The sequence below is a fragment of the Fundulus heteroclitus genome, chromosome 2 (assembly GCF_011125445.2).
Source record: "Fundulus heteroclitus isolate FHET01 chromosome 2, MU-UCD_Fhet_4.1, whole genome shotgun sequence".
Classification (NCBI taxonomy): Eukaryota; Metazoa; Chordata; class Actinopteri; order Cyprinodontiformes; family Fundulidae; genus Fundulus; species Fundulus heteroclitus.
Genome location: NC_046362.1, coordinates 33,620,578 through 33,648,126, shown reverse-complemented (window position 1 = coordinate 33,648,126; position 27,549 = coordinate 33,620,578). Strand labels below are relative to the sequence as shown.

At 41.1% G+C, this 27,549-nt stretch overlaps 1 protein-coding gene across 1 annotated transcript; it reads left to right on the top strand.

Moving 5' to 3' along the window:
* Positions 1 to 531: 531 nt before the first annotated feature.
* cry2 (cryptochrome circadian regulator 2) lies at positions 532 to 26,984 on the top strand. The gene is made up of 13 exons (XM_012867502.3): positions 532 to 820; positions 3,906 to 4,014; positions 8,214 to 8,356; positions 12,016 to 12,200; positions 12,446 to 12,534; positions 13,676 to 13,807; positions 14,259 to 14,384; positions 16,862 to 17,047; positions 17,128 to 17,279; positions 20,374 to 20,576; positions 21,645 to 21,725; positions 21,807 to 22,188; positions 24,070 to 26,984. Exons 1-12 carry the CDS (start codon positions 663 to 665, stop codon positions 22,172 to 22,174), a joined length of 1,932 nt encoding a protein of 643 aa, XP_012722956.2. The 5' UTR covers positions 532 to 662; the 3' UTR covers positions 22,175 to 22,188; positions 24,070 to 26,984.
* The last annotated feature ends 565 nt before the right edge of the window (positions 26,985 to 27,549 follow it).

Genomic DNA, 27,549 nt, shown 5'->3' with positions numbered 1-27,549 from the left:
GTATTCAGGTGTCACATATCTTAGAAGGTTTAAAAGGGGCAAATTTACAAGACACTGTAAATAAGATGCAGCTTTCCCATAACGGTCAAAAATCTTAACTTTTACGTTTTGTTTTAAATTTCAACTTATCCTCGATTAAAGTTTTTCTACCACGTTTTAATCTTTTGGGGTTTTTTTTATATAATTTTCTTGACCCATGTGTCTTTACTTTCCGGACTTTCAGGTACCTTTTTATAAATGGTGGCGTACAGATGAACTATTCACCCCCGGTTATAATATTAAAACATCTGAAATGAGCGTATTTTTCTCTCACCCGCACTTCCTCTCACCTCTACCAGCTGAAGCCTGAATCCGAGCAGAAACGTGACACAGCTCGTCACATCGCCGCTATCCTCTGCCGTCTGCCAAGCCAGCCAATCACAGCAGACTAGTTTTGTAATTCACCGTGACGTTTCTGGGCCTGTCCAATCAGACGGCAAACAGCGGTGTGCTCCTTCCCGTGGCCACGCCCACCTTCCGACAAACCCCGCCCACCGTCGCTGGTAAAGTTTCCCGAATTGCCGTTGAAGCCGTTGGTTCTCCCCGATTTTTCGGACTTTATTGCGGACTTTCTGGTGGCCGGGCGGCTGGATTGTACTCCGATGGTGGGCTAAGAGGGAAGCATGGTGGTGAATTCCGTGCACTGGTTCCGCAAAGGTCTGCGGCTGCACGATAATCCGGCGCTTCAGGAGGCTCTGAGCGGAGCGGACACGGTGCGCTGTGTTTACGTCCTGGACCCCTGGTTCGCCGGAGCCGCTAACGTCGGGATCAACAGATGGAGGTGTGCCGTCTTTGCTTCTTTTTAAAGCCCTATAGTTACTTTACACACCACCGGGACATTATTAATTACGCCTGGAAGGTGGAACATAACAAACCGGGTGGAGGTTTGTTATGTTTCGTGTCCGGTCCTCAGACTCCGGGCCTGGGCCTCCGCTCTGTTAGCTAAAGCTATTCGATAAAGAACTCCATCAACAAATATCACACTTTTAGTTTATCCTCATGCGTTACTTTAATATCTCGGTTTACAGAAAACACGTTTAACACTTAGACATCCTCCGGTTACATTAATTAATTCGGCTCCATTCTGAGGCCATGAGAAGTTGTTGAATTTCGATGTCAACGCAAATAAACAAACCTCTAAGGTTTCCTTGCTTGAGGCAGCCGCATATTTTACTTATTCAGTTCAAACAGGGGCATTTGGAAATAGATTAATTTCATGCAGTTGGTCATTCTTAACAGGATTTGTTTTTTCATTATTTATTTTATTATTATTATTATTATTATTATTATTAGTATTATTATTATTATGGTGCAAAACTAATGCAAAAGTGTACTTTCTCAGAAGGCTTAGAATATTGCAGGAGGCCAATAATAATATTTTTTTAATGCATTGTTTAATTTTATGTCACACCTGAGGATGTCGAAGTCAAAATAACACTAAAGATGCTGGCTGTTCGGGATGTTGTGTGAAACTAAATTAATAGAAAGTTGAGTGGAAGGAAAACACACACAAGCAACAGGGATAACCTACCTGCCTTCAAGGTTGTGAATCAAAGCCCATTCAGAGGTTGGAGGAAGATTATGAAGGCCTGTTCTGCCACAAGTGTTTTCAGGAAATAGGCCACAAACAATGTTAGAAAACCTTAGGATGGGGACATCAGCTGTGAAATATATATTTTCCTCTTTCCTCTCCTTCTCGCCTGTGGTTCTGTCACTCTGTGAGCATCCTTTGCTGTGAGACTCTGTCCAACATAATATTATATTAGCTTGTAAAATACAAGTTCACAACACAATTATTGCACTCCAGACAGTCCTTTGCAAAATGAATAATGCTAAGTGCTTATTAATCCTGACTTCTTCGTCAGCAAACTCATCATCGCCGACTCTTGACTGAAATTCGCTGCTTTTCTTTGGACTCTCATCTTTGGACGTTTTGTTGGGATGGAATAAAAAAAATATTAAAAAAAACGAGCCAGAATCATCTCCAGCCTTCAAAACAAAGCGCTCTTGTTGGTTCCCAGGACTCGAGCCATGACTAGGGGAGACAGAGCATTTTTAGCCGCCAGAACTCTTAATGAATTTAAATCTCTTTTTAAAAACTCCTCTTTTCACGCTGGCTTTTAACTCCAGAGAGCATGATGAGTCTTTTGCCTTTTTACTCTTTAGTTTGCCTTTATTGTGTTATTGCATGCTGCTTTAATCATTATAGCCCCGTCTTGTGTTTTTATTCACACTTTGAGTGCTTGATGGGATGTTAAAGCGCTAATGCGTAAAGATTTTATTGATTTATTGTCCTGGTCCTCCACAGCCCTTACCTGCTTCTCTTCAGCTCACTGGAGCCGTGTCTTGGTATAGTTTCTGGTTTGGCTGCTGCGCTGCAAAGAGCAACCAACCAGTGAGAAAAGGATGTTGTTCCAGGAAATCTTCTGCTTCAGTCAGATGCAGCTTTGCAGATCAGATCCAAGTCATTCTGCTGTTTTTCTTTTTTTTTTCTACGGATAAGAGGCTTTTTAGTCAATCCTTCCAAACAAGCCATACATGCTCATTATTTTTCTAATTATCACGTCATTAACTTTAACATGATAGTTAAATTGTGAAAGGTCCGCTGTCTGACTTAGACCCTAAAGACTATTTGCAAGCTTTAAGCTTTTCAGGAAGCGTTGTTGGTCAGTGCAATCAACTGATTTCATAAAGGCAAAACATTTTGGAAACATTATGTCTTGTGTCTGCGTGTTATATGCAATTTGTTTGCATTCTATACCGGCGCCTGTCTCACCAAAAATGTCATTATAGTAACACATAATAACAATAAAGATTCTTGATTTAACCTGCCAACTGAGGCCAGCTGAGTCCTAAATTGAGCTTTTGAGGGTTTTTTTTTTTATTTTATTTCTACTGTTGTTGCACACTCTGACCTTGGGGTGAATCTTTTCAGACGTCCACTCCTGCGAAGATTTGCTGCTGCCTGAAATGCTTTCTTCTTGTGAATAGGGCCGGACAATAATTCAATGTCAATATAGATCGATCGATAGACGTGTGGTGCAATAGCGAGGGAAAAGAGTAAATAAAAGGTGCAATAGAATAGGGCTGGACGATAATTCAATAACAATATATATCGATCGATAAACACATATCGATTATAGAAAAAAAGGTCAATGAAAGGTTTAATAGAATAACAGTTTTCCTTCCTTTTACATTCTCTCCTATCATGTAGGTTAAAATTACAGTCATTACATCCTCCCAACCAATCACAACACAGACCCAGGAACCAAGCCCCACCCCCTTCAAAGAGTTTAGAGAGCGCGTGTTCATTTTTCTTTTTTTAAAAACTTGCAGTTTTAGTAAAAAGTTGGGTGAATGAAGGGTTGAGTTTGAATTTAGAGTGTGTTCTGTATCTAAAAATAGGTTGCTAAGCAACAGCATAAAATGGCCAGGGCTGCACTTAAAATATATGTTTTGAATTTGTTGATATTTATCGATATCAATCAATATAATTTCTATTATCTATATGCTTTATTATATATATATATATATATATATATATAATATATATATATATATATATATATATATATATATATATATATATATATATATATATATTCATCCAGCCCTACAATAGAACAGTTTTCCTTCCTTTTTGCATGCTAGCCTATCATGTATGTTAATATAATTCCAGTCATTACCTCCTCGATTCAGGAATCTTTTATTGTCACGGCGTGCTCACCGTGACCTCACACCCCTGGAGTTTAAAAGCTGCTCTGAGCAGCGATGCAGACAGTAAAAGTCACACTGAGCCCATTAGAAGCAGCTTCATGATGTATGAATCTGCAGCGTCACGGCGGTGATATTTCTTCTCTATGCAGGTTTCTGCTGGAGTCCCTGGAGGACCTGGATAACAGCCTGAAGAAGCTCAACTCCAGGCTGTTTGTCGTCAGAGGCCAGCCGACCGAAGTCTTCCCGAGGCTCTTTAAGGTCTGTCCCTGCACGTGTCACGATGTTCTTTCTGAATAAAGCGTTCATTTGTTAAAAGAGGCCTCCTGTAAAGGTTTACTGCAGCTTCAGAAAGGTCTGACCCATCACTATTGTGACCTTGGTTATGGTGCACCGTGTCGTCGCTTTTTTAATCTTTCTTCCACAAATGTGTATATATAGATTTTTGTTTTGTAATTTTCTTTTTATTTCTTTTGCTGGTGCTTTAGCATTTCAAATGCAAGCAGCCCGTTCCAACAAACGAAAAAAACGTGAAAACACCATTGAGAAAAGAAACAGAAGAAATATAAATAGGTAAATAAATAAATCAAAAATTAAACAGAAAGTAATGGAGAGGCTTACTTGGTACAAACACACAAACATAGGATAAAATGTCCAGGGCTGCATTTAAAATATATGTTTTGAATTTGTTGATAATTATCAATATCGATCAATATGATTTCTGTTTTATCGATTATGCTTTTTTTCCTTTATCGTCCAGCCCTAGAGGTGGCGGCTGGTAGCACTGTTGCTAGGGCTGGACGATAATTCAATAACGATATATATCGATCAATAGAAAAAAAGTGTCAATAAAAACTTCAGTAGAATTACAGTTTTCTTTCCATTTACATTCTAGCCATGTAGGTTAATATTACATCATTACATCCTCCCAACCAATCACAACGCAGGCCCAGGAACCAAGCTCCGCCTCCTTCAAAGAGTTCAGAGAGCATATGTTCTTTTTGCTTTTTTTAAAATCTTGCAGTTTTGGTAAAAAGTTGGTTGAATAAAGGGTTGAGTTTGAATTCAGTGTTTGTGTGATCTGTATCTAAAAATAGGTTGCTAAGCAACAGCATAAAATGTCCAGGGGTGCACTTAAAATATGTTTTGAAGTTGTTTTTGAAAATTATCGATATTGATCAATATGATTTCTATTTTATCAATATGATTTTTTTCTATATCGTCCAGCCCTGACTGTTGCTTTGCAGCAAGAAGGTCCCGGGTTTGAATCCTGGCCCTGGGTCTTTCAGCGTGGGGCTTGCATGTTCTCTCTGTGCATGTGTGGGTTCTCTCCAGGCCCTCCGTCTTCCTCCCACGGTCCTGAAACATGACTGTTAGGTTAAATTATCTGCAGATGGCCTTTGGGTCTGAGTTGGTTGTCTGTCCTGCGTGTTTTGGTGTTGCCCTGTGATGGACTGGCATCCTGTCCAGGGTCGACCCCGCCTCTCTCCTTGCCTGCGAGGACAAACAGTTATAGACGATGGATGTTTCTCTGGATAAAAAAAAAAGAGTTTTATTTATTTTTCTTCACATTACAAATTGTTTTCTGCCGCATAAACAAACCACAGTAAATCAGCTGAGCTACATTTCCTGGTTTCACACCTGGAACGTGCAGAAGACCTTCAGGTCCAGACCAGCGCAGCTTTGCTCCTCTGCAGCATGTTTCTGTGCGCTGCGCGTCCCGACCACAGCGCCACGCCACGCTACACCGCGCCACGCCGCCTGTTGTTTATCTGGGCCGCAGCAGAGCGGAAGCCGGAACGTTGGCAGGTCGCCCCCATCCTCCAGACTGAAGCTCTGGTTGGGGGTTCTGTTCCCCGGTCTGTCTGCAGCTTCACACGAACGTCAGCGGAGTCTCTGCAGCTCTCTGAGTCAACGCGAGAGAGGCTTTCTGATTCATCGCATCTCACCCACTCCTCCTCCTCCTCCTCCTCATCATCAGCATCTTTGTCATCTTCATCCACTTCTTCGGCATATTCTTCAGTTTGGTCTATGTTACCTTCCTCTATGTCAGGCCTGTCCAAAGTGTGTTTGTGCCCCCCCCCCCCCATATCTGCATTTCAAGAAAGATTTTGTCCACCAGCACAGGTGGCTGATGAAGATGGAAGATTTTAGTTTTTAATTAGGGCAAAATTATGACAGGAAAGTTAAAATCCTACAATTTAAAATGTTAAGTACAACACAAAGTGTTCATCTTTTAATTAACACACTTCTGACATTCTCTTTAATTTCATAGCAACATCTTTCCCTTGGTGCATTAAAATCTGCTTTGAATTAAATTATTAAAACTGGCTAAGAACAACTGACCCAAATACTGTTCTTATATTGCTAGAGCAAAAAGAGGAAAGTTTATTATTGTTAAAGAGTCAAATTAAATGATTTAAAATAGTTTGCAAACTGGATGACCATCTTTTAAAACAGCAACTGAGCAACTTTCTTTAAATTATGGATCTACAATGATTTACACATTAATTTCTTACAAAAAAATCTGACAAATTTGTTCAAAATCATATTTTGTAGAGCAGGTAAGAAAAGTTACAAAGATTTTGGTTTATGTTCATTTTTTGACCCTCGAGTCCCTTTGACTTGACAATTTTGGCCCATGTACCGAAAGGTTTGGACACCCCTGCTCCACATCCTCTTCATCCTCCTTATTGTTTATCTTCCGCTTTGTCGTCTTCATCCTCTTCCCCTTTGTTTACATCTGCATCATCTTCCTCCTCCTCATCATCATGTCCCCTGCTTCATCATCTTGATTTTCCTTATCTTCCTCACCATGTTTTTTATCCTCCTCTTCCTCATCTCTTCCGTTACGCTGATCTTATCTTCATCTAATCGTCTTTACTCTCATTCTTTTATCTCATCATTTTCATTCTCACCTTCATCCTCCTCATTATCATCTTTGTCTTCCTCACCATCTTCATATTTTCCTTCATATACATCATCGTCTTCCTCTGCGTTGTCTTCTTGTTGCTCCTCTTTTAAATTTAAATTATCTTCGTTCAGACCGGGTCGCTGGGGTAACAGGTCCGGGGGGGGGGCGGCAGCGGCGCTACTTTAAGCTCCTCCCCCATCTCTACAGCTGAGCCTGGCCACCCTATGTTGGAAGCTCATTTTGGCCGCTCGTGTCCGGGATCTTGTTCTTTCAGTCATGATCCATTTTTCTGGACCGTAGTTGAGCTTTTGGACGTAGGCTGAGGGGTAAAGTGAGAGCTTTGCTTTTTGGCTCAGCTCTTTCTGCGGCGCCGCGTTGCTGCAGAAGAAGCCCAAATCCGCCTGTCCATCCCTCGTTCCGTCCGACCATCCATTGAGAACAAGACACCAAGATCCTTAAAGGTATACTATGCAACCGGGGTTGATTTTCCAGCGAGGCTCCCCCCAGAGGGCGAAAGTAAAAGTGCACTTTCATAAAGATGCTCAGCTGTTCTGGTTTCTCCGTCAAGCCAGGCGCGGTTGTTTTGAGCTTAGCAGACAGGCGAACGCAACGAAAAGTGGAAAAAACGGCAGTACAAACAATGACTAACACAGTGAAAGTATGAACATCAAGCTTCCCGCAGCACTATCTTGGCGAGGGCGCCGCCTCGCCAAACTCACGCTACCGCCTTGCCAACATTAAAAAAAATAAATAAATAAAAATAATAATAATAATAATAAAACTCGATATGCTTGCATGTTTATTTGACGTTAACACGCGGTTCTTTGTTGTTGCTTTCGCGCGTGCATATAGTGAATGGCAGGGCAAAAACACATGGAGTTCTCGCCGTAAAGCAAGACCGACTCTCGCGGTCTTGCACCAGACTTCTAAGCCTGTGGGTGCGGGCCGAGGGCTCCAAGTGCGGTATTTCCCCCACACACCCCCAGGGCGGCCGAGAAAACCTTTGTTCGACCTGAAATGACTCATTTAATCATCCAAAACGGTATGGAACACATTAATTAACTGAAAAATGTTGCATAGTATGCCTTTAAACTCCTCAGCTTGAGGCAGAGACTCACCCCCGACCAACAGGGGGCAGTCCACCTGTTTCCAGTCCAGGACCGCGGCTCCAGTCCACGCTGGAGGTGACGGCCTGAAGAAGCCAACAGAAAGCAAAGAGATCCTGAGCTTCCCAAACCAAACACCCTCCAGATCCTCTATGGACACCAACAACTTCTTCATCATTATCTTTATTTGCTTTATTGTCCTCGTCTTCCTCATCATCTCCCTGATTTGATTGGCTGTTTGAAGTCTGACTCTGCACATTGACTCACGGGCACACTCGTGTTTATGCCTTTGTTGTTGTTTTTTTTAATCATATTTACAGAAAATCTTATCGATTTAGCTGTTTGAGTATTGAGTTTTTATGCAGCTGTTCCTCAGACCCAACTCGAGGTTCAATTAACCAAGACGTCATGTCAGAACCTTTTGTTTTGGGCCGCTGCAGGAATGGAACGTGACCCGGCTGACGTTCGAGTACGACCCCGAGCCTTATGGGAAGGAGAGGGACGGCGCCATCATCAAGATGGCCCAGGAGTTTGGAGTGGAGACGGTCGTCAGAAACTCACACACCCTCTACAACCTGGACAGGTCTGTTGTCCCTCTCTGGTCAGATTTATGTTGAGATTTAGTTTCTACAAGTTAAAGATTTCAAATTTAAAGGCTTGATTGTTGTTTTTGGAAAAACTTTTTTTTTTTTTTTTTTTCGTGTCCTGTCTGGCAATGTGGCAATAAGAATTGTTGTCTTAATGCTAGAAAGAGCCCAACAGATTTTATTGTCACAAGTGGAACATTATCGCTTTCGCCATAGTGCTCTGCTTGATTTATATATGTAAGTAGTTTTATTATGTTGGGAATAATTCATGTTTATGTGGACACTATATATTGATAAAGTAGAAGAGGAGAGAGAAATGAGAAGAAGGAAAAAAAAGAAAGGGAGAAAAGGTGAAAGAAAGAGGAGACAGTAGAGAGAGATTGACAAAACTTCATCAGTCTCCTTCAGACTAATGGAAAATATTTCTGTTTTGCAGAAAATCTATACCTTTTTAAATTAGTGATCATGTTTTTGTCTTTTTTGGTTCAAAGATGCCTGGAGAATATATAGTAACCATTATAAAAAAAAAAACAGATTTCATTTGGAGACTCTATGGTTCGACTTTCTTGGTAAATGTAAACATTTTTTCCCCACAAACTGAGGTTTCTATTTTTCCTCAGAGTGTTTTAATGCAGCTTGTAGTCGGGTCTTATTTCTACATGCAGTTGTTGCTAAAACCAACTTTTACCTTGAAATATCTGGATACAGTTTTAATTTTCTCTGCTGTTGGAGACGTCTTTAGGTGGAGGTGGTTGGCTTAACGTTTGAAGAGGGGACAGGTGGATTACTGACGGGGAGATTTGCTTCTAATCAACTTTATATCCCGGTTTTAATGTCTGATCAAGTAAAGTTGGTTCTAGATTTTAAAAAACAAAATATAGGCGGTTAATATAGGTGATAATTTACCACACAGAAACAAGCCTGTCTTTTTCATTGTCTGGAAAGCATATAGAAAATTTAACCAGATGATCGCTGAAGATGCACGTTTTCTACATTTATATCCAGGATATTTGGGATGCACAATATGTTTGCGTCAACATGGATATCAGCCAATGTTGGTCCGTTTTTTTTAACACATTAGTGTCTTCCCATAAGTGAAACTGGGGTGACGTTTATTTCCATCTTTTTGCTGTTTGTGAATGCGTTTGTGGAGGGCAGGGCTGTTTGCTGTGGTTTTTGTTTGGTCATGTGACCGCGGTAGTGACGCTGCGCAGGATGTTTAATCCAAGCACAGATGCAATGTCAGCATTGTGGTTGTTTTTTTTTTCACAGCGCTGAAAAGGTAGGAAAACATAGCATATGTAATATCTATAAATATCGGCCAAAACCACAATATTAATATTGGATATTGGCCCTAGTTTACATATCGGTGCATACCTACAGATTATTATAAAAACTGCAGGAAGATCTAGAAAAAACATCTGAGAAATAGGACATTTTTAAATGGAAAAAAACATAAGAGTTCTTTTTAAAGTTTGCACGTTACATCTTGCAATGTCTACTGCAATTTGACGACAATAACGCCTGTATTTACGCTTTATTATAAAATGTATAATATAAAGCTGTGTTCAGCCAATGATCCAGCCCTCCACCGCGGTCCTTGTTGCTTATGTGGACTTTTGGGTGAAAACAGTAATTGCCCACCGCTGATTTATCGTGTTAAAATTGGTAACTTGCAAAGTTGTTGGACCAGATGACGTACAGCTGCCTTCTGCGGTGTAATTTAACGCCGTAACGTCTGAGTCATGACTTTACTCTCAGTTGTGTCACACCCGGGGTAATCGCCAAGGTTTGTCCGGTTTGGTGGAGCCCCCAGTGGTCTCCCGGCGTCGCTGCAGGTCACACACTGCACCCATGTGCAGAGATGAGCTGGTTTCACTGGGTGACTCCACGTTCACGCCTCCCTGCGCTCCTGCATGACCAGTGCAGTGTTGCATAACCAGCGGATTACTGCTGGCCTGTGTGTCAGTGTACCGGCTGGGTGGAGCGAGGCTTTGTGCACCGCAGGGTTAAGGCGCTCACTTACAGGGCACACGGCGTGGCAGCCAATGGGAGGGCACACGGCGTGGCAGCCAATGGGAGGGCACACGGCGTGGCAGCCAATGGGAGGCCACCCCTGCTGCAGATCCTGAGCACGTTGTGTAAGACGGAAACTGAAAGGTCCAAAATGCACCCAGCAGTTTGATTGGTTTTAAACTTTTAATTCACACAGATTTATGCTTAAACAGCCAGGGGTGTAGTCCCAGAACCAGACTGATGTGGCTTAACGGATCGCATGCATTCATTCATTCATTCATTCATTCATTCCTTTCACTAACTTGATCAAACTGAATTGAGTGTCTTTATTATCACTGAAGCCCGAAACAATCTGGTGCACAATCACACTTAATTCACCTGAGCTGCAACAGACAAAATACAAATAGTTTAAAAAGCAATAAAAAAGGTCAGAGATGCTTTTTTTGGGTTTACTTGAAGGTCTAACCGTTTTAAAGTTGTGATTTTGTCCATATCTGTTTTTTTTATGTTTTCAATGGGGGGACTTCTTCCACATAAAATACAAAAAATGTGCTGCATGTTCTTTAGATAGAGATAATACAGAAGAATAATAGTGGAACTGTTTAGTTTAATCTCTATTTAAGCATTTAATGAATTTTTTTTTAGATTTCCTTTTTTAGTTTTTGATCCGATGATCAATCATCACTTCCAGTCTTTGTAAAATTTAAAGGGTTTGGTCTTTCTTTAAAAAAAAAATCACTTACATGACAATTAAAAAGAAGCATAACACTTTTTACAACAATGAAAACTGTTGTCTGTAGTGTAAAAATAATAGAATGTGACTCTGGTAACTTCGTGCATATTAAAGGTTAGCGCACCGCTGCCTCTGGGAAAGAAACCGTCTACCTCTAAAGTCTTTGGGCCAATCTACATTTTTGATCAATGAACTTATCAGATACCTCCTACCATTGTTCTGCATTCCCCATGACTTTGGAGGATATACCATAACATTTCTGTACTTAAAAATCTTTTTATTATGTTTTAATTTTCTGAGAAACTCAATTAGGGGATTTTCACTACCTATAAAGCTTATTCATCAAAAGTAATTAAAATAAATGCCTGAAATATATAACTTTGTGTGTAATGAATCTGTGTAATCTATGATTTTTGTCTTTTTGGATTGAATTCTTATTTTCTAACTTTCTAATTCCAATTTCTGGAAACTCCTCGTTTTGATCATTCAGGCCTTTTGGGCCTGCTGTCCTGCATCATGTTCCTGGTGTTTCCCATCTTGAACGGTTTCTAATGATTGATTAAATGTCCTCTTAATGTCATAAAGTTCAGTAGAAGCTTGTTAGTCAGTCTTCAGGGTAACTCAGCTGTGTTGCAGCAGGTAAATCTCAGAATTTTGCAGGAACTTGGACTCTGAAGGCTGAAATGTTGACACGCTGCCTTGGATGAAGCACAAAGGTTCAAACATTTTAATTAATTAATTTTTATCCATTTTATTCCCCTATTGTCAGCGCCTTGTTTGCATTAAGCATAACTGTACCAGCTGCATCACATCTCAGGTTCAGGGTCTGTGTTTTTATTATTGTGAAGTGGACGTGTTGAGCTGCTGCAGAGCTTTAACGCTCCTGCTCTGTTTTCACGGCTGCAGGATAATCGAGATGAACAACAACAACCCTCCTCTGACATTTAAGCGATTTCAGAGCATCGTGAGCAGGCTGGAGTTACCAAGGAGACCTCTGGCTCCCATCGGCCAACAACAGACGAACGGATGTCTCGGTAAAATCTCCGACAACCACGACCAGCTGTACAGCATACCTTCGCTGGAGGAGCTAGGTAAGCATAAAGTGAGACGTTTTGTTTCTGTAAAATATGTTGTGATCTGAAAGAAAGAAAGTGGTCCGACCGTAATCCCTGTGGGACACCAGGGGAGAATTTCTGTAAAGATGGTGATTAATCAATATTTAATTTAAAACCCCCAAGCAGAGCTGTTGCTGTGTTTGCGAGCCTTGTGAAGATATTAGTTTTACATCATTAGATTATTATTTTAACATGATTTGATTTTAAATGTGTGTGTGCAGGTTTCAGGACGGAGGGATTACCTGCAGCCGTGTGGAGGGGAGGAGAGTCGGAGGCTTTGGACAGACTGAGCAGATACCTGGACAAAAACGTAAACGTTAGACTAACGTTAAAGCTCCATCAGTGGCAGGAAGCATGTTTTGGTTCTTAAATAATGAGTGTTTATGAAGGAGTTTCCGCTTTCTGCAGCTCAAATTTCATTTGTGTGGAAAAGTGGGACAATAATTATAATTTTGTGGATCAGGAGAAAGATCTGTAGATGTGTTTGGTAAATGAACACACCTTTAATCGCTGGTGTCCAAATTTTTTCTCATGTGGCCAAAATCGTCATGTAAAAAGTACGAGCAAGACAAAATAATGCAGTTTTGAGACAAAAAATTAAGTTTTGGATCAAAAAATGCTTTTGATCCAAAACTTGTTTTTTTTTTTACATGTTTGGCTTATTAAAGCAAAGACAATTTTGTGTATTCTCAACAAAAAAGAGCTGGATTTGGGTCACTCCTGCTTTGAAAAATGCTCGCTGTATTTAGCTAAATTTAATAAATGAATTAAAAGCCAGCTTGGATGCACCAAAGTTTGCTCTTAAATAAAAGTGACTTGATAGAGTTCATCCTTTTTAGTGTGAAGAGAAGGCAAAAAGTGAGGCTATTAATAGACTTGTGTTCTTTGTGTTACTCCCACATTTGCCACTATAAGAAAACTTTTTTTGTTCGTAATAGTTTTGCCCTAATTAAAAATAATAATTCCCGATCTGCATCACACTCCTGTGCAAGCGAGCCGAATTGGAATTATAGTTGATCACAAAATCAGGGCCAAACTGGCCCCACTTTAGGCCCTCCTACCTTTTTAAGGGTTAAAGTCCCAACATGAGGCGTGTTAAGGCGAGATGATTAACTGAGACCCTTCAATTTTAGAGAGTGACTGTTATAAATTCTAATTTCAATAAATCAAATTCATGTTGGACTTTTTTTTATCTGTTTTACTAGTCATTAGACACAGAAACTTTTTCCTCAGTTGTAGAATGACTTATAGAGATTTATTCCAATATATAACATTAATGAAAGCACTTTTTTTTTTTTTACGGTTTTATGTATTTTAAACAACCTTTAAAGCCCCTCGGGGCCTGATTGGGTGATACATGTTGCTCCGCTCCCCCTGATACCCCTGAGGATGCTGCTGACTGCAGATTTACACGTCAGACTTCACCTGTGTGTCCGTCTCATTCCCCTCAGGTGTGGGTGGCCAACACTCGGGCGAAAACGTGTTCTCTGTATGCCAGCCCTACAGGCCTCAGCCCCTATCTGCGCTTCGGCTGCCTGTCCTGCAGGGTTTTATACTACAACCTCAGAGAGATCTACATGAAGGTACTGAGCACGCCTCCAGTAAACATAAACAACTCCTGTTCAAGTGTGAGAAAACACCGCGGATAAAACTGCAAAACTGCGATAAAAGTCTGTTTATAGTATTTTTCGGACCATAAGGCATATTAAATATTCTTCCCAAGTGTGTAATATCACTCCTCCTCTTCACGTACACAGCTGCTCTCTCCTGCTACCTCTTTCAAACCATCAATGTTTTTTTATAGCAGTGTTTGTTTTTTGTGGGGCTTTGACTGCATTGACTAGCAGTCATGCAGTCAAAGCCATACATTTGCCTAAAAAAGACTACAAAGAAGTTATGGATACAAATTTTTCGTTATCACAACACTATATAAGATTTTAAGTCCACGCCCCTTGGTCCAGCACTTTTAGTGGCCTAGCTGTTTCTGCTTTGTGGATTCAGGAGTAAACTGGGTTTTCTCCTTGTCTTCATCAGCTCTGCAAGCGGAGCAGTCCTCCTCTATCCCTGTACAGCCAGCTCTTATGGAGGGAGTTCTTTTACACCGCCGCCACCAATAACCCAAACTTCGACCGCATGGAGGGAAACCCCATCTGTGTGCAGGTGAGCCTCGCACGGAGCAGACAGGAGGACGGGCCTCATTGTTCAAGCCGTTTGGTGAGACCAGCGATGTCTGGTTTAGAGACAGGAGGCAGAGCTGGAGGTAGCAGAGGTGAAGATGTTGAGGTTCTCGTTGGGCGTGACGAGTAGAGATCGACCGATACCGATTATTTTGTGTCAGTCTTGTCTCGATATGTACTGCCCATTTATTTTAGTTTTTTTGGACAGGGGGCAATTCTTGAAGCTGATATTGATTTCTCTTACTCGATTTTAGGTGATAAAAAAGGACACAATGATAACAAATGTTGCACAGGTCTCAATTTAAACAATAAAAGTTATATTTATTAACAAAAAAAACCAAACATATTAACGATGGACTGCAAAGAATGTAGCACATTTAAATATATAACAACAAAAACAAACTTAACACATGTTTGTGCATTTATGTAGCAGCGTGAACCCCCCCTCGCCCCGCAAATATCGGCACAAAATATGCCTCTAGTTCTGCCAACTCAACTTTAGAAATTTTTTTAACAAAGGACAGTTTGAACAAAAGGTATCATAACAGAGTTTTATCACTCAATGATGTTCCATATATCTGAAGGATCTCACGATAGACTTCAGGCTTGGAAAGAAGACTTATTGATAGTTATCTAAGGAAGATTGGCAGACAGCATGTAAATTGGCCCACACCAGCTCTATCAACACAGCTCTTAAAATTATTCAATTCAAATGGTTAATGCAGGTTTACATAACACCAGTGGACCTTAATAGGTATAACAGGGAGAAACCTGATGCATGTCCAAAATGCACAGAGGACAGAGGAACTCTGGTTCACTGTATGTGGCATTGTAGTAAAATTAAACTGTTTTGGAAAGAGGTAAAAGATGTAATTGAGAAAATTATTTCCAAACAAATAGTTCTTGACCCAAAGCTGTTTGTGTTTGGACTGTACCCTGAAAAACATTTATAAACTTAAGTTTGCTTAATGCGAAAATATGTATATCAATGTTCTGGAAAAAGACTCATGGATTGACCATAAACCAATGGCTGCAGCAGATGTTATCCGCTCTTCCTCTGGGAAAAAAAATGATGTACACTGCAAAAACAGAACTAAAAGTAAGTGAAATTTTCTTGAAATCATTGTAATTTTCCTTGATTAGAGCAGGTAAATAAGACTATTTGCCAATGGAATAAGATTTTTGCACTTAAAATATGAACAATTCATCTTCATCGTCTTATTTCAAGTGCAGGATGTCTAATTATGTTATTTTAGAGATGAATTGTTCCTGTTTTAAGTGCAGAAATCTCATTCTATTGGCAAATAGTCTTATCTACCTGCTCAAATCAAGGAAAAATACACTAATTTCAAGAAATTTTTACTTATTTTTAGTTCCCTTTTTGCAGTGTATATATTAAAGGGCAAATGGGATCTGTTTGAGTTCATCTGGAATTCCTTCATTAGGGGTGTCAACAATTTGAACAAGACGGTACAAGTGACTGAAGAACCTTGTTAACTGCAGTTCAAAAAGACAATTTTATTGGAGGACATATACTGTTAAACTTAAATCTCAATATAAAGGGGATATGGTGAATATGTGATCAGTTGCATTGGAACCAGGATTGTGAAAGGCATTTTGTTGTCCTTTTTTGTCTGTATTTTATTTTGACTTTGTTTTATTCGAACTGCTAAAATTCTAATAAAGATATTTTGGAAGAAAAAAAAACACGCCTCGAGTAACGAGGACAGACAGATTGGGAACGAGCAGATCAGAGGAACAGCTCAGTTAGATGTTTTGGAGAAAAAACCTGAGAGGCCAGACAGAGGTGGTTTGGACATGTCCAGAGGAGGGACGGTGAGAACATCAGTAGAAGGACGCTGAGGCTGAAACTGCCAGGCAGGAGGCCTGGAGGAGGACCAGAGAGGAGACTTAGAATCAAGAATCCTTATTGTCACCATGTTTTATCATAGTGGCACATGGTTTTTGTTTGGAGAAGGACATGAAGGTAGTTGGTGTGAGAGGAGAAGATCCAGAAGACAGGGTTAGATGGAGAAAAGCTGAAGAAGAAGAAGAAGAAGAAAGGCCTGTAAACCAGGCCAATAACGACCCTAACGACTCCCTGTTGCAGAGGAGTGGACCAGTTTCAGTTCAATCTGTAGGCAAATAATGACTTTAACGACTCCCCATTACTAAGGGGTGGACCTGTTTCGGTTCATTTTGCATGTTATCTAAACCATCACAGGGCCTTTGTTGGGCAGCAGTATAAAGCTTGATGCTCCACATTACTCCAGACTTTTTGAATTGAGGAAGCTTCCTGGATAGGAAGCGAAACGTCTTCAAACTTCAGAATAAAGTCCAGTTGTTGTTTTTACACATTTTTTAACTTTTTTGTAAAGAAGGCATGTTGAGCAGCATGAATAAAGACTCTAGCTCCACAGCAGGGTTGCATGTTATTCCTTGTGTCATGTTTGTCTACAGATCCCTTGGGACCAGAACCCAGAGGCGCTGGCCAAGTGGGCCGAGGGCCGGACCGGTTTCCCCTGGATCGACGCCATCATGACTCAGCTGAGGCAGGAGGGCTGGATCCACCACCGGGCCCGGCACGCCGTGGCCTGCTTCCTGACCAGAGGCGACCTGTGGATCAGCTGGGAGAGCGGGATGAAGGTGGGTGGGACGGTCCGCCCTTCAGTCTGCCTCGGGTGGAGGGACTGCCGACTGACGGCGGTGTGCTCGTGTTCCTGCAGGTGTTCGAGGAGCTGCTGCTGGATGCAGACTGGAGCGTGAACGCCGGCAGCTGGATGTGGCTGTCCTGCAGCTCCTTCTTCCAGCAGTTCTTTCACTGCTACTGTCCCGTGGGGTTCGGCAGGAGGACCGACCCGTCCGGAGACTACATCAGGTCAGCTTTAAAAACTGATCAAACGCGTGAAATAAGAGCAGCGGAAAGTAGGGGTGGGCGATATATCAAATATACTCGATGTATCTCGAGTTTTCCTTGCCGCGATATTGAAAATGGCTTTATCGCGACCATCGCGTGCAAATTTTCACGGCAAGATTGAGCCGCTGTATTTAATTCACTGTGAGTTTAGTTTGTCCTACATTCTGTGAACGCATCATTCGTTCCGCCTCCAAGCCAGAAAGCGCTCTGGCGCAAACACGCACACACAACAACGAAGCCGTTGCGATTACTTACGTTGACGAGACGGCGAGAACCATGGCGACAGCGGGCGTTTCAGGCGGTGGTTTGGATTTCACAAGAAGGATGTCGAACAAAACGTCGAACAAAACACAGAAGGAAACTTCAATTAAACCAGCCGTAAAACAGTTAAAACTGACGTCTTCTTTTGCTAAATCCCATATGACAGAAAAAACGTTTGTTTAAAATTTCCCAGCACCTAAAGAGCAACGGAAATATTTTTGAGATGCTCTGAATATGTAGCTGTAGCCAATACAAGCTTTTGTTTTTGAGATTGTCACATTTTTATTATACAGATTTATATGTCTTAAGCACAAAGGAGCACCTTTTATTTCAGGTTTATTTTTCCTTGGCGTTCCTTTTGGCCGCTGGGATGTTCTGTTTTTTTAAGGTTCAGTGTTGATCACGAAAGAGCTCTAATATGACAATATTGTAATTTTTGAAAAGCTTCTATGTGCAGCTGTGGTTAAAAAATGGCTAAAATCTAACATTTTAAATAAGTTTTTATTTTGCAATAACTTTTTCAAACCAAAAAAATTGACCCGTTAATATGAGATATGCCAATGCAACTTTAGGCACTATTTGGCTAAAAACATTTGTTATTCAGGATTATTTGAACATATCCTGATACATATCGTGTATCGCGATATAGCCCAAAGATATCGTGATTTTAGATTTTCTTCATATCGCCCACCCCTAGCGGAAAGCATAAACAAAACCTACCAGTTCTGGAAGCAAGTGAAGGAATTGCTGGATAATTTCAGCATCAGCGCATTGGCTCCTAATCTTCATCTGATTTTGTTTGGTGTATTTTTTTTTTTTTTTTTTGTGGCTGAATTCAAAACAAAGAATGGCGTCTGGGTTTATGCGCTTACAGAACAGAAAATCAAAAGGAAATTGGCTAATTTGGATCACAGATCAGCGTGGCAGTAATAACTCTGATTTTTATTTGTTTACCACCAACTGGTCGTCTGTTGCTTCATCCCAGTGTTTGCAGTGGCAGCAAGGCTGGGCGGTCACTCTGTAAACTGTATTGTGTCCCTGATGAATGGTGAATGCCCCTGATGGCCACAGCCTGCGGGATTGTCTGGAGCGGTGTCCGTTGTCCTTTTTGGACATTAATGTAGAAAGAAATGTGCATATTGTTTTGTCTTGAAATTAACCTTATGAAATAATTTATGAATTTTAATACAATGCCTGAATCCAAACCACATAAAACCAATTTTGACCAAAACAACATTTGTCAGAGGCACACAGAGCGAACGAGGTGACTAAGGGAATGAAGCTGTGAGTAAATCGAATTCAGCGAATTATTTTAGTGCAACAGTTTCAGAGAAAAAAAGACTTAAAGACATATTTTATCCCCATTTTTACCTCAGGGCGGGACATTTGCAATGTGGAAACGGAGAGGCTCTCCTCTCTGCGCTCTTTGCTCTGACTGCAGGCAGGTTTCAGTGGGAAGGGACTCACAGCAGCACTCACCGCTCCCTCAAGACAGTAACTGCAGAATGATTGGTGCTTTCACAGGAAATCCTCAATCAAACAGAAGAAAGTTGTTAGAGTTTTCGCTAGTCGCCTTCACTAAATTGGCAGCAGTGACCAGATGCTTCGTCAGATTAGGAGTATTTCCTGACATTACGCTTCATTATCACAAATATTGCAGCAAGTGTAATCTGCAGCGCATTTTGAACAATGGAGCCATAATGTCGAGCACTTTCTATCAGCCATGCTTGCTTCGTTCTGCTGCATTTAAGTCCAGCATGGAAAGTCCCCCACTCTTCCACTCCTCAGTGTCACAATGATGCATTTAGGTACCGAAACATGGTAACGTTTGATTTTACATGAATCGGTCCTCTATTGTACCAACGGGAGTCGGTCGGTACCTATAAAAGTACTAAATTCGGTGTGATGGCTGCTACTACTAGTCATTGCAAATGAATTGCCCTTTGGGGACCTAATAAAGTAAAGTCTAAACGGGGCTTAAGGGGGTAACAGCGTCGGCACCGCTTAAAAGAAAATATGGTCTGAATTATCTTGCCGGCCGTGAGCGTGCAGCTCAGGTTGTGTCGTTGGGTTTGTTTATAAAGGATGTACCTCCTGTGCAGCAGTTTGTCCTCCTTCGTGGTGGTGGTATTTTTTTTTTCTCTCTGTTTGACTGAAGTAAGTGTGCAGATATCAAACCACAGTTCTGCAACACAGTGTGAGCAGTGCACAAGTATGTTCTACCCGGTCGCTTTAAAGCACAAACGGCAGAAATTTCTGCTGCTGCTAAAGTGTGCCACCGCAACGGGAGAGGAGAAAAGTGACTTACACAAGCAAAAAGTTAATGCATGGCAGTCGCCTACGCTAAGCTGCAGACCCGACTGAATATTGCACCGAGCCTTTGTTCCATGACGGAGATGGTGGAAGTTGTGCCTGGACAATACTAGAAAATTATGTTATTAGGTATTATAATGGCTGTCAGTTGCGGTAAATCTATATTTTCCTCACTCTCCCCTAACCCATCTGTCAATGTCAATCTGTTAAATTTCTTTAATCTAAAGAAAAAGGTCAAAAATCACTTTTAAAACACCACAAAAAAAAAAAAAATGCATGCAGACATTTATCTTATCAGTTTTAAGTTGCATCCTAAACAAATCCCAGTAACCCTAAAGTTGGAGTTTTAATTCAACATCAGAAAAACTTGTTGATCTTTAATAAATCTTCCCAAGTTTCTAAAACCTCCAGAGAAATGTCAGACCCCATTTCAGATTGGATGACCTCCGTTCCCATGATCCTCCTCTGATTCGTTCTGCAGGCGTTACGTTCCCATCCTGAAGGACTATCCCAACCGGTACATCTACGAGCCGTGGAACGCGCCCGAGTCTCTGCAGAAGGCGGTGAACTGCGTGGTGGGAGTGGATTACCCCAAACCGATGATCAACCACGCAGAGGGCAGCCGGCTCAACATCGAGCGCATGAAGCAAGTTTACCAGCAGCTGTCCCATTACAGAGGACTCAGTAAGTGCAGTTCTGGTCTATGATTTATAGCGCCCCCTAAAGGGAGTAGCTGGGAGAACATGTTTCATCCGTTTAAAGCTGTGGTGTCCAAGTTCTTTTGGCACATGGGCAGAATTCACCAAGTTAAAGGTACTCCAGCCCAAAGACGTGGTTTAAATAAAAAACAACAAGGTTTACTGCTTCACTTGTGGCAGATACAAGAACTTTGCTGAACTTTTTAACGTTACTCTCAAACATCAGTGTCGTAGCGTTATCTCTGCCTCCTCTACGGAGGAGATGGTGGCCCGGATCCCCAAAATGCTTCTTCCACCACCCAATAATACACTGCAAAAACGGAACTAAAAATAAGTACGATTTTGTTAAAATTAGTGTATCTGTCCTTGATTTGAGCAGGTAAATAAGATGATCTGCCAATAGAATAAGATTTTTGCACTTAAAATAGGAACAATTCATCACCATCAACTTATTTCAAGTGCAGTGTGTCTAATTATCTTGATTTAGGGGCCAAAATAATCATTCCATTGGCAAATAATCATATTTACATGCTCAGATCAAGGACAAAAACACTATGTTTAAGAACATTTAGCTTATTCTTAGATCCATTTTTGCAGTGTATCCTCTGTCCTGCTGCCTAGACTCGATGTCCTTAAAAAAGTTAGACTTCACTGCAAAAAGGGAACTAAAAGTAGGTCAACTTTTCATGAAATGGGTGTATTTGTCTTAGATTTGAGCAGAGATGTAAGATTATCTGCTAATTGCATAATTATTTTGATCCTTAAAATAAGATAATTATATATATATACTGCTCTTGAAATAAGATGATGGAGATGAGTAGTTCCTATTTTATGTGTAAAAATTTTATTCCATTGGCAGATAATCTTATGTAGCTGCACAAATCAAGGACAAACTCTCATTTCAAGAAAATGTTACTTTTGTTTATCTTTTTGCAGTGTTGTTATCGATGTTTGTGTCAGTTTGTTGGTTTTCCTCTTAAGAGATGTTCTGATCTGAGGTTAATCTACAGGAGGTTTAAATAACAGCCTGTTTATGATCGTCTGCATGTTTCAGGTTTGCTCGCATCGGTACCGACGATCCAGGAGGAGGCAGAGCCTCCGATGACGGACGAGTCTCAGACCAGCAGCGGGCCTGGTACGAGGAGATCTTCCTCCCTCAGATGAGGAAAATGTTTGCAGAGGGTCTGAACTCAGATCATTTCCTCCTCTTCCTCAGATTCTCCTCCCAGAGACCTCACTGAAGTTGAAGCATCTGGCTGCTCGACTGCTCCAGACTCCTCCACCTCAGTCACACATCCAGACCAGGAGGACGCCTCCCATCATCATCCTTTTCACTATCACTGCACCTCCTCTGGCCAGCCGTCCTCTCCTAACTCCAGTCCGGCCCACAGTCCGGCCCAGCAGGCCAAACCCAGTCCTGCCTCCTCTTCCTGCCTTTTCGTTGCCCACAAGGGGCGACAAAGCCAAAGACAGAGAGGATGTCAGTGCTGCCTGGCGGAGGAGGAGGAGGAGAGGATGCAGGAGGAAGTGGAGGTGGATGAGGAGAGGATGGAGGAGGAGCAGACAGCGGCACTGCAGCAGTGACATCAGGTGGACAGGTAGTTATTTCATCCATGGTGCAGTTACGTCACAAATCAGAGAAATAACACAGAAACACGGCGACTCTTAAATCCAGTTCGACTTTTATCGAGTGTCAGAAGCTGTTTTGGAGAAAATTTCATTTCTTTCATTACTTTCTGCATCTCAGGCAGCGACATACTTCAATAAGAGTTGGAATCATTTCAGACTGGTGATTAAATCCTTAGTTATCCATGAGCGGGCGCGTCTCTAAAGAAGGAAAAAATGTTCAGAGGTTCTCCAACTTCCGGCAAACGCGTAAAAACCGACGAAACGGATTAAAAGCTCCTCAAAGAAAGATTGCCGGGTATTTCTGTATGTCGTGAATTTCAGGCAGCACACCTAAGCTGGACGGCTCTGATCTCTGATCCCTCAGACTTAATTTCATCAAAACCCAAACTGCAGCTAGAACCACGAACAAGGAGTAACTTTGGAGCTTTGTCCAGCTTTAAAATAAAGATACTTTCACCAACTTTACTGTGCAGAAAAGAAGCCTAATGTTAGATTTGTACTGAGGGTGCCATGTTCTTCTTCTCTGGGCCTGGAGGCAACTGGGATGAACCATCAAACAGTGGATCAGTTAAAGGGAGCAATAATGAGAACAATAATGATTAATCTTATTTGTTAGAAAGCTTTTAAGACTCTCAAGGTCACATTACCTGGTGAACAACACATACATGCAACATCATTATAAAAATCATGATAAAAAGGCAATAAACTCACTGGATAGAAGAATATGCATAAAATGCGGTGAAAGTAGTGTTGGTAGCTAGGATGTAGTGTTTGTGTTTAGGGACATTTGCTGGTGAAATATCTTAGACTTGTGGTGGAAAGCTGGTCATGACGACAGGATGGAAGTGCAATTTTGAGTTTGATATGGAAATGGTTGGGAAGGTAATGACGGTGTGACAAAAAAAAAGTGATCTGCTACACTGAAGCATTACCCAAAGTGGTACCCTCACTCTTAACTTGTAACAAAGGAAGAATAAAATAATAATTGATAGTTAAATTAGAGATAGTAATAGGAAAATGTCTGTAAACAGTCAGTTGAGAAGGGGGTGGGCTTTGCTAATAAATAGAGCTGATTGTCATCTGCAGAACAGTTAAATCTGTCGCCAAGGTTTCTGAAAATATTGCCAAGAGGAAGAAGATGAATGATAAAATGAAGAGACCCCAGGACAGACTGATGGTTATTTAACTGAGCATAACCAGGTAGAGGTGATGTGAACCAGGAGAGAAATGTATCAGTAAAGTCAAGAGATGCTTCTAGGTTTAGACGGATATTATGTAAGATGATGTCAAAATGAGGTGAAAAAAGAATGCTCCCATTAAAAGGTCAGAAATGCACAAAGTCCAACATAAATTTTACAGCAACATCTGCTGCCCTCAAGACCACATAATTTTCCAGGAAATGCGTAAGATGAGATAATTTAAAGAACCACATTCCAGACATTTTGCAAAGATCCTGTCTGAGGGAGAGATTACAGCGGCTGACCTGTCTCCAGTAAATGGACGATGACCCTGTACTGTAGGACACTTTGAGACCTATAAAAATGGGTCATTGTGCCACATGGACCTCTGCTTGAGTTCATATTCTCAATGCCAGAGAGGCTTTAACATTTAAGAAATGTAATGGGAACATTAAAAGTGGTCTAATTTCACTAAAACAACCGTTTCTGGAATATGTCACTGCCTGGAACACTGGAATAGATGGATGCTAGCAGATTAAATTGTGTGGATAAGACCACACATTAATTATCTGAATTTAAATCAAACCCCCCCCCCCCCAAACACATTCCTGGCTTATTCTGTGCATATTGTAGATAAAATGAGCTTTAAACATTTCTCTGTTGTGTCCTCAGGTGCAGTTTCAAAGACCAGTCTGTATTTTTCACCCAGCCAGTTGGAAACCAAGGAAGAGTCCCTTGGATCTGTGGGGGGTGGGGGGGAACCCACACCTGAAAACATGAACGCAATGCAACAAGTGGATGGAAGAAAAACATTAAACCCCAGTTTGGCCAAATTAAGACAGGAACTGAAGCACTTTGCGGCCACCTGTTCGTGCAATGAAATGACTGTCATGTGGCCTAGAAACCTTTGAAGAAGCTGAAGCCATTTAATGTATGTAAGATGAGATGATATGTGTATTACCATGTACAGCCCCACCTCCTGTTTTATAAAGATTTTATAAGAGCAGAGGCTTTCTCTGAAGCACAGGCTTTGTTTATAGACGGCGGCGTTTAACGTCGGGTTCAGGCTTCATTATATCTCCTCTCCCTGGATCTCGGAGGTGAAACCATGGAGACTGGATGTTTTTGAATAGCAAACACATCCATGCCATCTTTGATGTCCTATTGACTCCTAACCAACATCGGTCCGCTTTGTGGCAGATAGTAAGTGCACTAAAGCGCTCCACACCGAAGCAATGCAAAGGTGCTTCAGATATAATGAAATGTAGGAGCTGAAAGACGAGCCTGCTTGCTTTTAATCTGCAGAGTGGCGCCTGTTGGATCCTAACATAGCGTTTTATTTGCCTCTGAAGTCGGAGCCAAGGTGTGGGGATGAACGTCACACCTGAGTTGAGTTCGTTCTACCTGGAAACCTGAAAGCCGACGGGATTTGCTGATTGTTTTTGAGCCGATGAAGTGTTTCTCTAACCGTTTAATGAGCTTGAACGCTAAAGAACCGTGTTCACCAACGCATGCTGTGCAGCACGATTTGTGCCTCTGTTTTGATGACGTACAGACTGTCAACAATGCCAATAAGTGAATCCTGCATCATTATGTGCACGGCAGCCATGTTGGATATTGATCTAGGGGACAGTTCTGACCTTAGTGGAGGTCCTTGTCGTATTTTAAATGTTAACTTAATTCTAGGGTTGAAACAAAATAAAGGATAAACCCCAAAACACACGCGGCAAAGTTCCACGTATCGGAACTGGAACCCGGGACGGCGGCGTGAGGACTCAGGCCTCCTTACATGGGTCGTCTGCACTACCCCTGTGCCACCACCGTACCCTGTCATGTATGTTATTTTCTATTTTCCCCCCTTATCAGAAGCCAGTAATGAAAAATCAGTAATTACTTTATTTTTGTTTTGAAACAGCACATTTTAAAACGACATACAAGTTATTTTTTGTGTGGCCCAAAAACAGTTTTTTAGTTTTCTATATGTCCGTTACAAGCGTCTGTTGACCAAATACGTTGTAGGTTTGTACAATGACAGTAAAGATTTATCTTACTGCCAAAAATGACATTCTTTTAATGTTTGAAATAATTTTAAAATCAAGCACCAGACTTGCAGACTGCTTCTCCAAACATTTGTCAAAGAACGGGTCGCTCTCAGGACTTTACAGAACTCCACCTGTGCAAAGCGTCCAGTTGTGCGATTTCCGTGCTCCTATATCCTCAGTAAACTGTCAGCGGTGCTAAAAGGACGCCGAGTGCTCCGGCAAACCAAAAGATTGTGGTGAACTCCATGCTCCCAACTTTGTGGGAGCAGTTTGGAGACGAATCCTTCCTCTTCATTCATGTCTGCACCAGAGAACAAAGCAAAGAGGCATGAATGACCTGGACTGGCCGTCACAGAGTCCTGATCTCGACCCGATGAAACACCTTTGGGATGAATTAGAGTGGAGACTGAGAGCCTGACCTTCTCACCCAACATCAGTGTCTGACCTCATAAATGGGCTTCTGGAAGAATGGTCAAAACGGCCCTTAAACACTCCTGGAACCTTTTTGGACTGCCTTCCCAGAAGGAATTAAGTCATTTAAGTTCATATGTGAGTCAAAGCAGATGAGTGAATACTTTTGGCGATTATAGTGTGTTTTGTGGCAAATTAAACGTGAGATGGGCTGGAGAAAGAGCGCCTCCTACAGTCACGTTTGTGATTGTCGCAGAAATAAAGGACACGTCTAAGAGTTTGAGGACCAAATTTTTGTTTCTTTTTGGGGATCATTTATCTTTGAATCATGATTGAGTTTAAAAAAAAAAAAAAAAAAAAGACTAATGTATTTTAACTTATTGTTAAAAACCATCCTTTCAAAAGTTGCTGTTTTCTGATGAGAAAATTAAGTTACCAAAGCTACAACATCAAAGTCACACCAAGTTTGTGATTTTTTTCATTTTTTTATCTTCCTAAATTGCCATTTTATTTAGCACAAAATGAAGGCCATATTACCTGGACATAAATCCTTTTTGCACTATTTAGTTAAGGAGAGATGCTGTAAGATCAGCCTTATGGGATGTTGGGGCGGTGTTGAGTTCAAGCTGGATGAAAATATTTGAAATGTATTTTGTGTGAAATTACCAGCAGATAAACCCTGATACCTTAGAGCCTTGTTAATATCCACGTTATATTAAACAATGGAGTTTCTAACTGAGTCATCAGCAAAGAATCGCGCTGCAGCCTGAACCTGATGTTACACTGCAAGTGTGCAGATTTCTTTCTGCATGAAGCTGTTGTGGCATTTTTTAAATCGATCCAATTTATTTATACAGCTCCAATTCACAACACACATCATCTCAAGGCACTTTACCATGTCACTTCATCCTGCTCTGCTTGGGTTCTTGCTAACTCTTTGTTTATATGTACATGTTTACAGTGAATATTTTAGGAATAGCTGATATTTTTGCCATAGATCCTGTGGTTGTTCAGGGGGGGGGGGCGCATGAACCAGAGAATGCTTTATCTGTATAGCCGGACTGTAGAGTAATAAAGTGTTCTTGTTCCTTATTCTTTATCTGTTTGTATATAAAATAAAAGCATTCAACTATCTGTGTCAGTTCAAGTTTTAATGAATGGGGCTTACCCAGCAGTGGTGTACCCACACGGACCACTAGGGGGCAGCAGAGTTAGCCAGCGGTCAGTCAGGAACTTTTATCCTTTTTCTTTGTTGCATTCACACATTAAAACATGAGATTGTCCTTTTATTATGTTTAATAATTTTATCATGAATATTTTTTTACTATTATACGTTTTAAAGTAACTACATATGGCATCTTTCACAGGTTAAAAACCACAAAGTGGCAAAAGAAAAACACAAGGGTTAAAACCGCACACATAACATCATGCAACCTAAAGCTGGTTAAACCCCAGTCTGAATAAATGAGTTTATTCTTCTTCTTCAAAGAATCAACAGACCCAGGACAGCACAAAGGCGAAGGTCCAAAGCTCTAAAGGATTTATCCCCTCTGGTCTTAATATTTGTTAGTTAAACTACCGGTAGAGTAAACAGTAGATATTCGCATTGAAAGGTCTAAAATACTGTATATACATTAACTGCTGTGAAGTATTGGTATCAATGGAGTTATGTTGAAAACACTTTTCACCTTCAGAAAAA